The sequence below is a fragment of the Herpailurus yagouaroundi genome, unplaced genomic scaffold, assembly GCF_014898765.1.
Source record: "Herpailurus yagouaroundi ecotype Mexico unplaced genomic scaffold, PumYag 203, whole genome shotgun sequence".
Taxonomy (NCBI): domain Eukaryota; kingdom Metazoa; phylum Chordata; class Mammalia; order Carnivora; family Felidae; genus Herpailurus; species Herpailurus yagouaroundi.
In genome coordinates this window covers 6318429-6331723 of record NW_024412434.1, presented here as the reverse complement: position 1 = coordinate 6331723, position 13295 = coordinate 6318429, and the positions used below count along the sequence as shown (strand labels likewise).

Here is a 13295-nt window from a genome sequence, read left to right as displayed (position 1 = left end):
ACACACACACACACACACACACACACACACACACACACACACACACACTGTTCCTTCCCCTCCCTGTCTCCATCTCTGGGCACCACCTTCATGGGATCTGCATTTGAAAGAGTGAAGGACAAGGCAGGTGGGCTTCTATTCCTTTTCTTCCCCAATTCTCTCACTATTCCAGTCAATCTACACAAGCCTGGAAAATGGCACAATACTTATTAGGATACAATACTATGCCCTTCTCTAAACAAGGAAAAAAAACCTTACAAGGGAAAACCAAGACAAGACAATAATGAAATTTAAAGCTAAAAAAGTAAATGGACAAAGATGTGTATCTTGTTTTCACATTTTGAGTTCAAAGTTTAATAGCAACTTTTGAGAAACTGTATTTTTTCAGTGAATCAATAAGCTGTATACCCCATTAGAGCCATCTGAAGTCAGATAAAGCAAGTAGGGACCCTAAACCAATTTCAATAACTGGCAAAGTTAAAATAAAACTTTTAGAGAGGCAAAAGCTTTTACATTTAATCTTAATATTGAGAAGGGAGTGAAAAAAAATACTCCATAATAAAGATACGGCAAACTGCTGGAAGCTTTAAGTCCTACAACAGCTGTATCATTCCAGGGCTCATATCCACCACGTTCTTCCAGAAGCTCCAGGGGAATCTGAGCGCTTTGGGAGACGGAGTTGTTGATTCGGGGATGCCATTTTTTTGAGTCATGAACCACACCCAGGACTTTGGAGATGTGTCACCAAGTTCACCAGAACTGGTGATATCTGGGTCTTTGGAGAAGCAAACTTTCTTGGTGCTTCATATGCTTTTTTAAAACGCTTTAAGCCAAATGCTATATTGATTTGATTAAAATTCATTCCTGAAACTTCATTTTCAAAGAAAACGTATTATCTTTTTTGAATTTTGACGAGGTCTTCCTGGCATAGTTTATTTAATAAGGGTATGTGATTGAGAGACTTCCTTGGAATGAGGGTCATCCCCCCAGCCATGAGTGGGAAAGTGAAGGAAAAGGCTTTTTAACTTTTGGATAATATTTTATTTGGATAAAATTTAAAACTGATAAAAAAAAAAAGTTACTGTGATAGGGCACTGTCATCTACTCCTTACCAAAGCCACCAACTGTTGGCACTTTCTGGCTGCCCCCACTCATGTTTCCTTTCCTCCCTCAACCCCAGCCCCCACTGCTGACTTCCTCCTGTCCCCTTCTGTCTCCTATACATATACATGATATAGATAGATAGATAGATAGATAGATAGATAGATAGATAGATAGATAGTTTGGGGTACCCTAACACTATATACTGAGTCGCTTATAAACAGAAATTGATTTCTCACAGTTCTGGAAGCTGAAAGTTCAAGATCAAGGTGTCCGTAGATTCAGTGTCTACTGAGAGCCCTCTTGCTGGTTCTTGGACGACCATCTGCTCCTCACATGGTGGAAGGGGCGGGGGGCTCTGTGGGGTGTCCTTTATGAGGGCATTACTCCTCTTCAGGAGGGCTCCACCTTCATGACCTAACTCCTCCCAAAGGCCTCACCTCCTAATACGTCACACGGGGGCTTAGGTTTCAATGTATGAGATTTGGGGGCATATACTCAGTCTGGCTTACTTCCGTAACCACAGTAATGTGATCCAGATGAGGACATTCAACACTGATGCAATGTTTAATCCACAGCCCATTTCCAACTGTGTCCATTCCCCCCCCCACCCTTCCACCCCAACCGTGTCCCTTTTAGCCCCCACCCCACCCCGCCTAGGATCCAAGCCAGGATCAGGCATTGCTTTTAGTTGTCCTATCTCTTCAGGAAAAGGGTGTGGGTTTTTTTTAACCTAAATTACCAAGGATCTCAAAATCCCTTCTGGCAGTGATTGCTCTGTAGAAGACGTCTGTAAAAGATTCACAAACTAGATGTTGGACAAGTCCATGTTCATGGCTGAAACCATATGTTGTCAGGGCAGATGTGGTTTTATGTACATCTTTTCTGGACAGGAGGGAAGGAACCGTGTCCTGCATCAACCTCCATCATTCCAGTGTTTTAGGAGGATGAACTGTGCCCATCTCTGCTTTCTTGCCGAATGAATCTGGAAGTTATTTTCTGCTGGTCAGCTAACGGAAGCTAATTGGCCACAGTGGGACGGGCTGTGTGGAGGGACGGAATCTGACATACTGCCCCTCGGGGGTCTCCCGGTTTTCCCACAAGGGAAGAGTTGCTGGGGAGACTGCCAGCAGAGGCTAAGGCAAGCTTATCTGTAGCTTACAAGCAAAGGCCCCGGCAGGATAGGGCACACCTCGGGTCTGAGAAAAGGCTGAGGTGAAAGCAAATGCACAAAGCCAGGAGGCCACGCCAGTGTTAGAACCCCTGCCGTGGGAGCCATCCTGGGGCGGACAGCCAGCGAGGGAAGCTCCTTTCTGCTTAGGAGGAGGCTTTTCCTCTCTGCCCTCCTCAACACTCGCTCCCACAGCACCTGCCCCTGCCCCTGCTTCTCTCCCCGGCCCGTGCCCCCTGCCACTGGATACATTTCCAATTTTATCAAAACAAATTGTCAAAAAAATTTAAAGACACCCCTCTTGAACTTTCCCACTCATGATTTGCGCAAGGGCCCCGATTCCAAGTCGCTGTCGGAGAGGGGTTTGGTAGTGAGAGGAGAGCATCACGGAGGAGGAGAAGGGAAGGCAAACTCTGTCCTACCACCACCGAAGGCCTCCCGCCCCAGTGTCCCCCACCACCATCATCCACACCCTCTGTGCCTGGCCGACCCCTTCCCCTGCACTGGCCCCGAGTGTCCTGAGCCCAGCCTTCTGCTTCTTCCCTTCCTCTCAGCCCACCCCTCTCTGGAGACCCCTCTCCTGGCCTCCCTCGGTCCCCCTAAGCCTCTTTCCCCCAGACCAAATGAGTCCAGTGGCTTAGAAACTAAAGAGGCAGGTATCTTTCAGTTAGAAGCTTTTGAAAATATTTTTTAGGTGGAAGTGTTTTTCTATATGTAGATTATGTCTAGAGTACAATGTATCCTCAATGTCAGATATACGAGGGCCTAAAAGTCCCTTTCATGGGCTGAACTGCCTAGCTGCCCATGTAACATAGTTGTCTCAGAAAAAGCATGCTGTGTTCCAGAAAACCCTCTTGTAGCGTACTTTATTCCTAATCAGCTTTCTCTCCTTCATAATTGACCGTGTTCTTCTGGATTGACCATGTGTTTTGTAACTATATAGGGATAAAATTTCCTAATCAGCCAAGTTTAGCTAGGTAAAACATACGAACTTTATAATTGTTTTAATGTTTATTTTTGAGAGAGAGAGAGAGAGAGAGAGAGAGAGAGAGACAGAGTGTGAGTGGGGGAGGGGCAGAGAGACAGGGAGACACAGAATCCGAAGCAGGCTCCAGGCTCTGACTGGTCACAGAGCCCGGTGCGGGGCTCGAACTCGCATGAGATAATGACCTGAGCCCAAGTCGGACGCTTAACCAAACTGACTGAGCCACCTATGCGGCCCAGAACAGAGCAACTTTAAAACCCTGTGAAGTTCGTGGCATGAAGACAGTCTATTTTTGTTGATTTTTCCCAAGTATCATTTTGGTGTTCCAGTATTCCAAACAAATGAGTGGAAAAAAAAAAAAAAAGAAAAAAGAAAAATCACAGTTTTAACCTAAATTTTCATTGTTCTTGATGGCGATCTCTGACCCAAGCTGGAAGTAGGGAAGCCAAACCTGTTTCCAATAGAACAGTGACAGACGTCTGTGGAGAGTGTAGCCCTCCTGTTTGTTTGCCTGACTTTCGGCTCACGCGATGCCACCTGCTAAAATTCACGTCTCTGTCATTTTCCTCTCCCCTTTCCTCCCCGGTACACTTTACAAACAGCGGGTCACAGAAAGTCGGGAGAGCCAGATGACTATCGAAGAGAGGAAGCACCTCATCACTGTGAGAGAAGAAGCCTGGAAGACCAAAGGCAAGGGAGCAGCCAACGACTCCACCCAGTTCACGGTGGCCGGCAGGATGGTGAAGAAAGGTCAGAGCGGGGGGAGGGGTGGACATGCTCCGCGTGTGCGCGTAGGTTCGGGTGTGCATCAACCCTCAGCTTGTGCTCTGTGTTGAAGAGTCTCTTATGGTTTGCCTCCCTCTCTGTTTTAAACTATATTTTCCCCTTCCCTTTCCCCTGTGGTCTCCTGTTAAGTTTCTCACATTCCACATCCTAGTGAAAACATGATATCTGTCTTTTCTCTGGCTGACTTGTTGGTGTCATCTAAATTTACATGTCCTCCCTCCTAAGGAAAAACCCTGGTCTTTAGTTGGGATAGAGATGTCCCACTGCTAGGAGCTCTTGTGCGGCTGCCTGAACGGATGGCAGGGGGCGCCCCGACGGTGCAGAGGGCCAGGTTTCCAGGAGTTGGGGCCCCTCTGCTCCCTTCAGCATTCGTGATCTCTGTGCTAAGGGACTCTTCCCTCTCCTGTGCATCCTGTTAGTAGGTGATGGCGAGCTGCACCTGTACTGCCTGTGATACCAACTTTTACTTTATTATCTCTCAAGAACGTTTGCTTCCTCGCTGATAGAAACCTTCAGCAGGTCGGGTTATCGAAGTAAATTTTTAAATTTTTATTGACATCATCAAGCAAATACAGGCACCTGCCGAGAAATACTTTCAGAATATCACCTAAGACTGAAACTTTAAACTACATTGCAGTATTTATGCTGTTCCACATCCCTCTCCAGCTAACAGGAGGAAGGAGCAAAGCAATTCATTCATTCATTTTTCCTTGTAAGCGACAGGCACCTAGTTACGTATTCTCCAGATGTGGTTCTCTGAGGGGTGCTAAAAGGGCAATGTCATCTGATGATTTCATATTTATTACAAGTGAATACTGTGAACATTAACATTTCATTCTGTTCTTGGTAAATGCACTGGTTCCTTTCCTTATCAATCCCTTCTACCTAGGCGAGGAACAAAGTGCTCATCTTTGCCTTTATTAAGGTTTCTTGTCCCAACCAGATACCTTCTCTGTGCTGGAATCTCTTTCTTTCATCCTTTACACCATACACACACACACACACACACACACACACACACACACACACATATGTACATATGTGTGTGTATATATGTATAGTTTATCTTGGAGCTAGTTATATATTTTATATATATTATATATATATATATATATTTTTTTTTTTTTTTTTTGAGCTAGAGTTAGAGTGGGGAAGGGGCAGAGAGAGAGAGAATCCTAAGCAGGCTCCATACTGCCAGTGCAGAGCCCAATGTGGGGCTTGAACTCACAAACCATGAGATCATGACCTGAGCCGAAGTTGGATGCTTAACCGGCTGAGCCACCCAGGTGCCCCACCTTTACACTCTTAAAAGATTCCCCACTCTGCTTCTTGGTAAATAGATGTGAAAGCATATCGCTAGTTCCCAGCCACACCCCAGATGGATGTGACCCTTCAACAATCATAAATCAATTTAAGTGTAACCTCTTCTGTGTCTTTCTTCTAAAAGGTTAGCACTCCTTGGGCTATTGCTCAATAAAATCACACTCCGAAGGATGCCGCAAAGGCCACACTGCCCCCACCGCATCCCCGCCTGCGGGAAAACTCCAGTGTGAGGGGCCACGAGCCCGCTACTGTGACACGGCCCTTTCTCCACTTCTTCTATGGGACATGGTGCAGATATACTTCCTCTTGAACCACCTCCACCGCCTCAAAGGGGCTTCAGAACCCACCACTCCGTTTGTTCAAGTATATTCTGATGCCTCTTGTACACTCTTATTCCATTTACAGATTATGGGCATATGTTCTCACATGTCCTCATTGTAGTAGCTTCTCACCTATTCTAGTCCCTAGAAACTATAAAATTCTATCCACATTTGCAGTGGTCCTACATAGTCATGGCACCTGCCGAATGCACGCGTGCGTGCACATTCGCGCATGTGTGTAAGTTCTAGAAGTGTAAAATCTACATTGGGACTAATAGCCAGCAGGGTCCTGGGAATCTCCAGAAATGATCCAGAGATACTAAATCGCCCCTTTGATGTTCTACAGGTTTGGCATCACCCACTGCCATAACTCCAGTGGCATCTCCTATTTGCAATAAAACGAGGGGCACCACGCCAGTGTCTAAACCCTTGGAAGGTAAGTCACTGAGGTACCCAGTTGGACCGGTGGGTCTCAGATCAGAAGAGTGTGAGTTGCACCTCTCATGGATGGTTTCCACTTGCCTAGATATCGAAGCCAGACCAGACATGCAGTTGGAATCGGACCTGAAGTTGGACAGACTGGAAACCTTTCTAAGAAGGCTGAATAACAAAGGTACATACCAGAAGCTGGAGGGAAGCTTCGGTTTTCATGCTTAGAGCGCTCTGTGGTGCAGATTTCAATGAGCAGCTAAGGAAACCTAAAAAAAAAAAAACAAAAAAAAAAACCCTGCTCCTCTCTCAAAATCTCCAAATCACAAATCTGATTGCTTCTTCTTCTCAGCTAAATTGTCTTCTTTCGACTTGACTTCATCAATTAATAGCGAAAGCATGATCTTTCTTATGATGTTAAAAAGGAAGTCAAGAATGATTGGGTTACCAAGGTCTGATTCACTTCATAATGTACTAGATTGGGGACCCCCAATAAGGTTGGCTTCTGAGTCTCAATCTTTGGGATGTCATCCAGTCAGGACTGTGAACTTGGTAATGTGGCTCTTATACTTGAAAGCAGGTATTACACAAAATCGACATGATCTTAGGCCTGATGGAATTTAAATAGTATATATCAGTTTCTAATAAGGTAGCAGCTGACATATCTTATTGCAAGTGATTTCTGCATAAATGTTGAATATTTCAATACAGAAGTTCATGAAGTATACAAAGTAAAAGCATAATATGCAGAAATAGCCTCATCTCTTAATAAAAATGTCCAGTACTTGAAACTGATCAAATACTAAGCACTAGGAGTCACTACTATTGACAGTGACTCCCTAATAGGTTGGAAATAATACAGAAAAGCACTTTATACCAGAAACATAAAAGTGTAAGGTAATAACTAAACTGGCAAGGCAAGACATTCAAACAACTCAAAGCTTACTATGTATCTGTGACTGTGATCTAGCCCAGGGGTCAGTAAACTAATCCAGCTTTCCACCTGTTTTTGTTCCTGAAGTTTTATTGGAATGAAAGCATGCTCATTTGTTCATGTATTGTCAGCAGTCACTTTTGCACAGCAGAGCTGATGCATGCAACACATCATATAGCCTCCCATGCAGAGCCAGAAATATTTACTACGTGACCCTTTACAGAAAAAGTTTTTACTGATTCCTGATCTAGAATTAGGCCGAGGCTGGCTCTGCCTCCAGTAGCAAAAGGAACAAGTACCTGCCTCCTACCGCTCTCATGGTGCCAGCTGTTTTCAGACGAGAAGTCCTCTCACAACAAGTCCAATAAGGCCCAGGAAGCATCCACAGAGCCCTGGGCATCACTACCATGTTTCTCCACTCCTGGAACGTGGGTGGGGGGAATCATTTTTAAGCTATCGGGAGGCGTAGTTGGAGTAGTGTTTTTACACGAATCTGACGTCATTTATTTGCTGCACTTGTTCATAGTTGGTGGGATGCAGGAAACTGTACTCACAGTCACCGGCAAATCTGTTAAAGAGGTGATGAAGTTGGACGATGACGAAACTTTTGCCAGGTTTTACCGCAGCATGGACTACACTCTACCGAGAAGCCCCGTGGAGCTGGACGAGGACTTCGATGTCATTTTCGACCCTTACGCCCCTAAGTGAGTTATTTTAGTTTCTATCTTTCACCCACAGAGATCGGATTCCTACCTCGGCCTTCACACAGCACTTCCACGAGGGTCTTCTCTCACTGTATCTCCTTCTACGACTAGAACTCATTACAGCCAAATTATTATTCTCCAGAGCCAGCCATGTGGCACCGTGGGGTAGGGAAAACACGGGCGCTCCAGAGTGAATGTGCGCCCAGGCAGGAGATCTGGCATACACAGTGTGTGCCACACATGTTTGCTCTGGCCCGTTAAAAATAATCTCACTGGATTTGTTACATAACTGATTCTTGTTTTGCCGATTTTTAGATACTGCCCCCACCCCTCAATTTAGCAAAGATTTCTATACCTTTCACTTACTCCTCGCTCTGAAAAAATTTTGGATCACATGGGCTCAAACTCATACAACTAACTAGAACATCAGTAAAGCGTGTTATTTAACTTACAATAATTTATGAAATTAATAGGCCCGACAGTCTTCTCTCTGATGTCCAAGGGTCTCTTTTCACACAGGATCATGGCTAACGCACCTCAGGAAAGCAGGTGTGGTGTTAGGATTCCTTCACTGCAGGTGCCGGAAAGAAGCCCAAGTCAAACTGACTGTGGCAAAAGAAAGGTGTGGAGGGATTTACGGGTTCACTCGCTGAAAAGTGCAGGTGTGAATTCGGGTTCCAGAGGCTCCTCAGAAGGAAGTCTCTCTCTTTTCCATTTTCCGTGGGGCTGCTTTGCTCCAGCCAAGCTATCACCGCGTTGCGGGAGTTGCCCACCCCAGCTGTGGAATTTTCGGCTCCGTGGCCACCCCAGCATAGGCTGCTTCTCTTCCCAGTTGTTCCTTCCAGCACAGGTTCCAGGCTTGATTTTCTAGGGTCTGAGCCCAGCCCTACAGCGGTCATTGTGGCTAAGGGACGGGAAGATGCCAGGTGCCCCAGAGCTGGTCTCTGGATGCCCTTCAGAGCCAGAGCCAGAGTCCAGGTACTCTTATCGGAAACCAGGGACCATATATGCTGGCCAGGCTAAGCCCACAGCTACCGACCACATCTGTCTCTTCCCCACAGATTGTCAGAGTGACAGTCTCTTCTAGAAGTCTGTGTGGTTATCCTACATTTTTCCTTAAGCTGCTCCTGATGCATTTGTTGCATATTTCCGTTTTGTCAGTTTTTTTCTATCTTAAGAAAAAAACGAACAGGGGCACATGGGTAGTTCAGTAGTTGGGTCGACTCTTAATTTCATATCAGGTCACGATCTCACGGTTCATGGGTTCGAGCCCCATGTCGGGCTCTGCGCTGGCAGCTCAGAGCCTGCGTGGGATTCTCTCTCCCTCTCTCTTTGTCCCTCCCCCACTCACGCACACATCTGCGTTCTCTCTCTCTCTCTCTCTCTCTGTCTCTCTGTCTCTCAAAATAAATGAGCTTAAACATTTTTTTAAATGAAGAATTTTCCATTTCCCACCTTTAAATGATATTTTATGTATTTGCACACATGGCTATGTAACCATTTCTCATCTTCTCCCATCCCAAATGTCACTGCTTAAGTCATTATATATAAACATATGTACATCTACGTTTATGCACACACACACAGAAGACGATATTATATATTATACGATAGCACAGAGACCGTGCAGTTCGAAGTCGAGAGCAGCAGCAGAATCTGTTAGGAAACCGTGTGACTGGCCCACCCACCTCCCCGTGTCTGCTCTGCCCCAGAGAGCTGAGTGTGTGTATGGCGGTTACAGTTGGTTTCGTGGGCTTACTTTATTTCAACATACTCTTCAAAGTTGTGGTTATTTTTCAGAAAGGCGCAAAGGGCTGAGAGGAGGCTAGTTAAGGGGGGGGGGGGTTTCATAAGGAAACTGGAAAACTGTTGTGTCAAGAGAAAGTTTAGTATGGAGGAAAGAGAATCAAGTCGAGAAGCAAGGGCTGGCTGTAAATCCCTGAAGGGCTCGCCAGGGACAGAAGTACATATGTGTAATATTCCAACAGGAATATTAGGAAGAGTCCGTGGGTTTGAAGAGGGTGGGGAAGAACTTCCCACCCTCCAGAGCCATCGAGTAATGGAATGAGTTGCCCCATGAGGCACCAGACGTGCCCCCAGGCAGAGACCACAGGGCGTGGTGTGGGGAGAGCCTCTGGGATTTTGGATCAATCTCCATCTCCAAGATTCTGTCTCCATGTCGGGGAGTGGCGGGCAGGAGGGGGAGTTGTAAGACTTACAACAAAATCAGGAAGTGACATTGCAGAGACCGTCGCTTCGGGTCAGAGACCCCCAAATAAACCAGGTGTGGATGATATGCAGACCGAGGTCACAGCTCCACTTTGCTCCCCAGGTTGACCTCCTCTGTGGCCGAGCACAAGCGCGCAGTAAGGCCCAAGCGCCGGGTTCAGGCTTCCAAAAATCCGTTGAAAATGCTGGCAGCCAGAGAAGATCTCCTTCAGGAATACACGGAGCAGAGATTAAACGTTGCCTTCATGGAGTCAAAGCGGATGAAAGTAGAAAAGAGTGAGTATGTGGAACCACCACCCTACCCCTGCTTCGGAACTGGTGATTAGGTGATTTGAATCCTCTCTTTCTGCCTTGCTAAGGCCAATAATGTGCTCAAAAGACACTCGTCACATAAAAATGAGTAAGTTTGCACACACATGTGCTGTGCACACCTGCCTGGAATTTAAAGGCTTTTCCCAGAAATTCTAACAGCGTGGAGCATCTGTTCCCTTGGTTAACTTAAATTATCCTGCTTGGTTGACTTTTCTTTCAAGAGATTGGAAAAGGACGTTTCTGGGCTTTGTAATTGAACCCATTTTCAGCTCTGCAGAGCCCAAACATGGTCACCCCCCACTTAATCTTGCTCAAGAGCAAATCATTTGATCTCTCGTGAGAAAACATCCCAAACTGCTGCTTTTCCTGATCCTAGATTTTCATATTATTAAACGCATAAAACAATGCTTTCCAGATTGCTTCTGTCAGGAGCCTCGGACCTGGGGATGTGAGTTGGGTAGCGCCGGGGCTTGGGGGTGGAGGCAGTGAATGGGAGGGAGGAGAGAGCTCCACGCTCCGCTTTGCTCAGCCTGGTAACATGGGCTTCCATAGTTCTGAAACAGTGGTTTTCTTGGTGGAGCTAATGGCATACACAGTCTTGCCAGTTTGAATATTCTCGCTATAATTGTTATTTTCCTTCAGCACTCATGAACCTACTTCCTAAAGTTTTTCTTAGAGACTCAGTATTTACACAAAAGGGTTGAGTCTTTTCGTTGTAACTGATTGACTAAGAGAACATATGTCAAAACCGCGATGCCATACGAATTGTCAAGTAGCGTGAGAAAGAGCCTAATCCCAGCAAAACAATTTGCTGAATTTCTCTCTAGCACATACGCTTTTTTTTTTTTTTTTTTTAAACAATCGGTTAAAGAAATAAAGGCTTGCTGGCACAAACTTTAGGTACGTTTCCTCTACCTCCACTCTCGGGGGCTTGGGGATAGCTTTGTGACGATAGACACATGTCACGTACACATCTGTTGGTGCCATGGAAAACCCAGCATCTTGTTATTACGGTCTTAATCCTGGGGTGGAAGACCTCAGGAGATCAGCTAATTGATCATTTTGCCTCCAGGAGAAAGATTAGGACTAAGCCATCCCTACAGAGTGCCTATGTATAGAGACTTTTGTTAAAATACGTCTCGTGGTTTTCCTTGGGGTGCATTTGCATTAACATCTAAAGATTGTCAGGAGTTATAACAGCTTTCAGTGGAAGTGCAACACACGAGTCCAGCTCCTGATTTTATAGTACAGCAGTTGGTCCACGTTGTCTCTCAATTCTTGTCTCTCTGCAAGGCGAGGTGCGACGTGTGTCTACTCCAATACAGGGTTAAACCCTGGTACGGTGCCTCAACACCCAACTGCATAGGCAACCAAACCCGGGCACGTTCTCCCCCGCAGGATTAAGTTTCAAAGAGAAAGGTAGTCGGTTCTGAATCTCTGATTGTAAACATTGACGTTTCACCTGCCCATCTTGCTCCCCCACGCCCCACCCCCACACTGTTTCCTTATTCAACCCTCCCAGTGTCCTCCAACTCCAACTTCTCAGAAGTCACCCTGGCAGGTTTAGCCAGTAAAGAAAACTTCAGCAACGTCAGCCTGCGGAGCGTCAACCTGACCGAACAGAATTCCAACAACAGCGCGGTGCCCTACAAGAAGCTGATGCTGTTACAGATTAAAGGTATTTAAGAGCAGCACAGAGGAGGGGTGCCTGGGTGGCTCAGTCAGGTGAGCGTCCGGCTTCCGCTCAGGTCACGATCTCACAGTTCGTGAGTTCGAGCCCCGCGTCAGGCGCTGTGCTGACAGCCCGGAGCCTGGAGCCTGCTTCGGATTCCGTGTCTACCTCTCTCTCTGCTCCTCCCCTGCTCACACTTTGTCTCTCTCTCTCAAAAATAAAGGTAAAAAAAAAAATTTAAAAATCACTTAAAAAAAATAAATAAATGAATAAAAGCAGCACAGAGGAATCGCACGTTGACTAGGGGTTTTAGTCTGGTGACGTCAGGAGTCCTGACCGTAAGCAGAAGGGAACGCGTGCTCTTTGAGGTCCTCAAAATTCCTTGAGGTGCGAGATACTCTGTCCACTGAGACTTCGAGAGGTTAGTGACCTGGTTGGGGTCACAGCCGCTGTCGAGTAGCAGGGCTGGATTTGCCCCCAGGTCTCTCCCATTCTAGAAGCTCAGCTTCTGCTGCTGCCTCCCCTAGCCCCGTGAGCCCCGCCTCCGCACTGTCACGCAGCTCCAGATGCCCCTTCAGCCTTCGTGGTGGCTCTCTCCACTCAGTTCTCCTGGCTGAGGTAAGCAACATCAGCGTGGGCCAGAAGGAGAGACACAGGTTCTTGGAGAAGGAATCCAGGGACAGCAGAGGCAAGTGAGGGCGACCAGGATTCCACTCCAACACCCCCTCTGTCACTGGCAAGGGAGACAACCAGAGAAGCTGCAGGCTAGGAGGAGAGACAATTACTGCTAGAGTAATCAGCGAGGGGAGGATGGACAAAATACCCTTCACTGAGGGTGTCCCGTGTGTTTCTGCACCGGCCTTTTCAGTGCATTCGGAGGACATGCCACAAGCACAAATAACCCTCTTTTCCCAAGTTCTGACCCAGAGACAGCACTGTCCGTGTGACTGTGGAAAGGTCTAAATCAACGGCCACTCAGGAGAAGGTGTGGAAAGCAGCACAAAGCAGTGCTTCCCTCCTAGCTGATCCCCACTAAGACTGCCCTCGGTGTGGCACGAAAGCCCCCAGGAGGAAGATGCTGTGTGAAGGCATGTCCTCACCTGCAGCACGGCTGGCAGAGGGTATGAAATGTAGGAGGTGGGCCATGCCAAGAGAAAGAGACGGGGAGAGGAGTTACAGAGGGAAAAGGAACATGTTTGCTAACTTTCCTGGAGGAGGGAACTTGGTTAATCCACACACTTGCTGTAAAAGGACGCCAGCGGGTGTCCTAACACTGGCAAGGGAGAGTAACCTGTAAGGCCAACATTCGAAGCCCCCTTCCACCAGCCC

At 46.7% G+C, this 13295-nt stretch overlaps 1 protein-coding gene across 18 annotated transcripts in view; it reads left to right on the top strand.

The window, feature by feature from the left end:
* Positions 1-13295, top strand: part of SVIL (supervillin) — a 235007-nt gene that overhangs the window by 196460 nt on the left and 25252 nt on the right. For all 18 annotated transcript variants that reach the window (XM_040451067.1, XM_040451064.1, XM_040451065.1 and 15 more), the window contains 6 exons: positions 3860-4007; positions 6033-6122; positions 6213-6299; positions 7576-7753; positions 10086-10258; positions 11817-11972. In XM_040451067.1, the coding sequence (XP_040307001.1) occupies positions 3860-4007; positions 6033-6122; positions 6213-6299; positions 7576-7753; positions 10086-10258; positions 11817-11972 (832 nt within the window). The remainder of the gene's footprint in view (positions 1-3859; positions 4008-6032; positions 6123-6212; positions 6300-7575; positions 7754-10085; positions 10259-11816; positions 11973-13295) is intronic.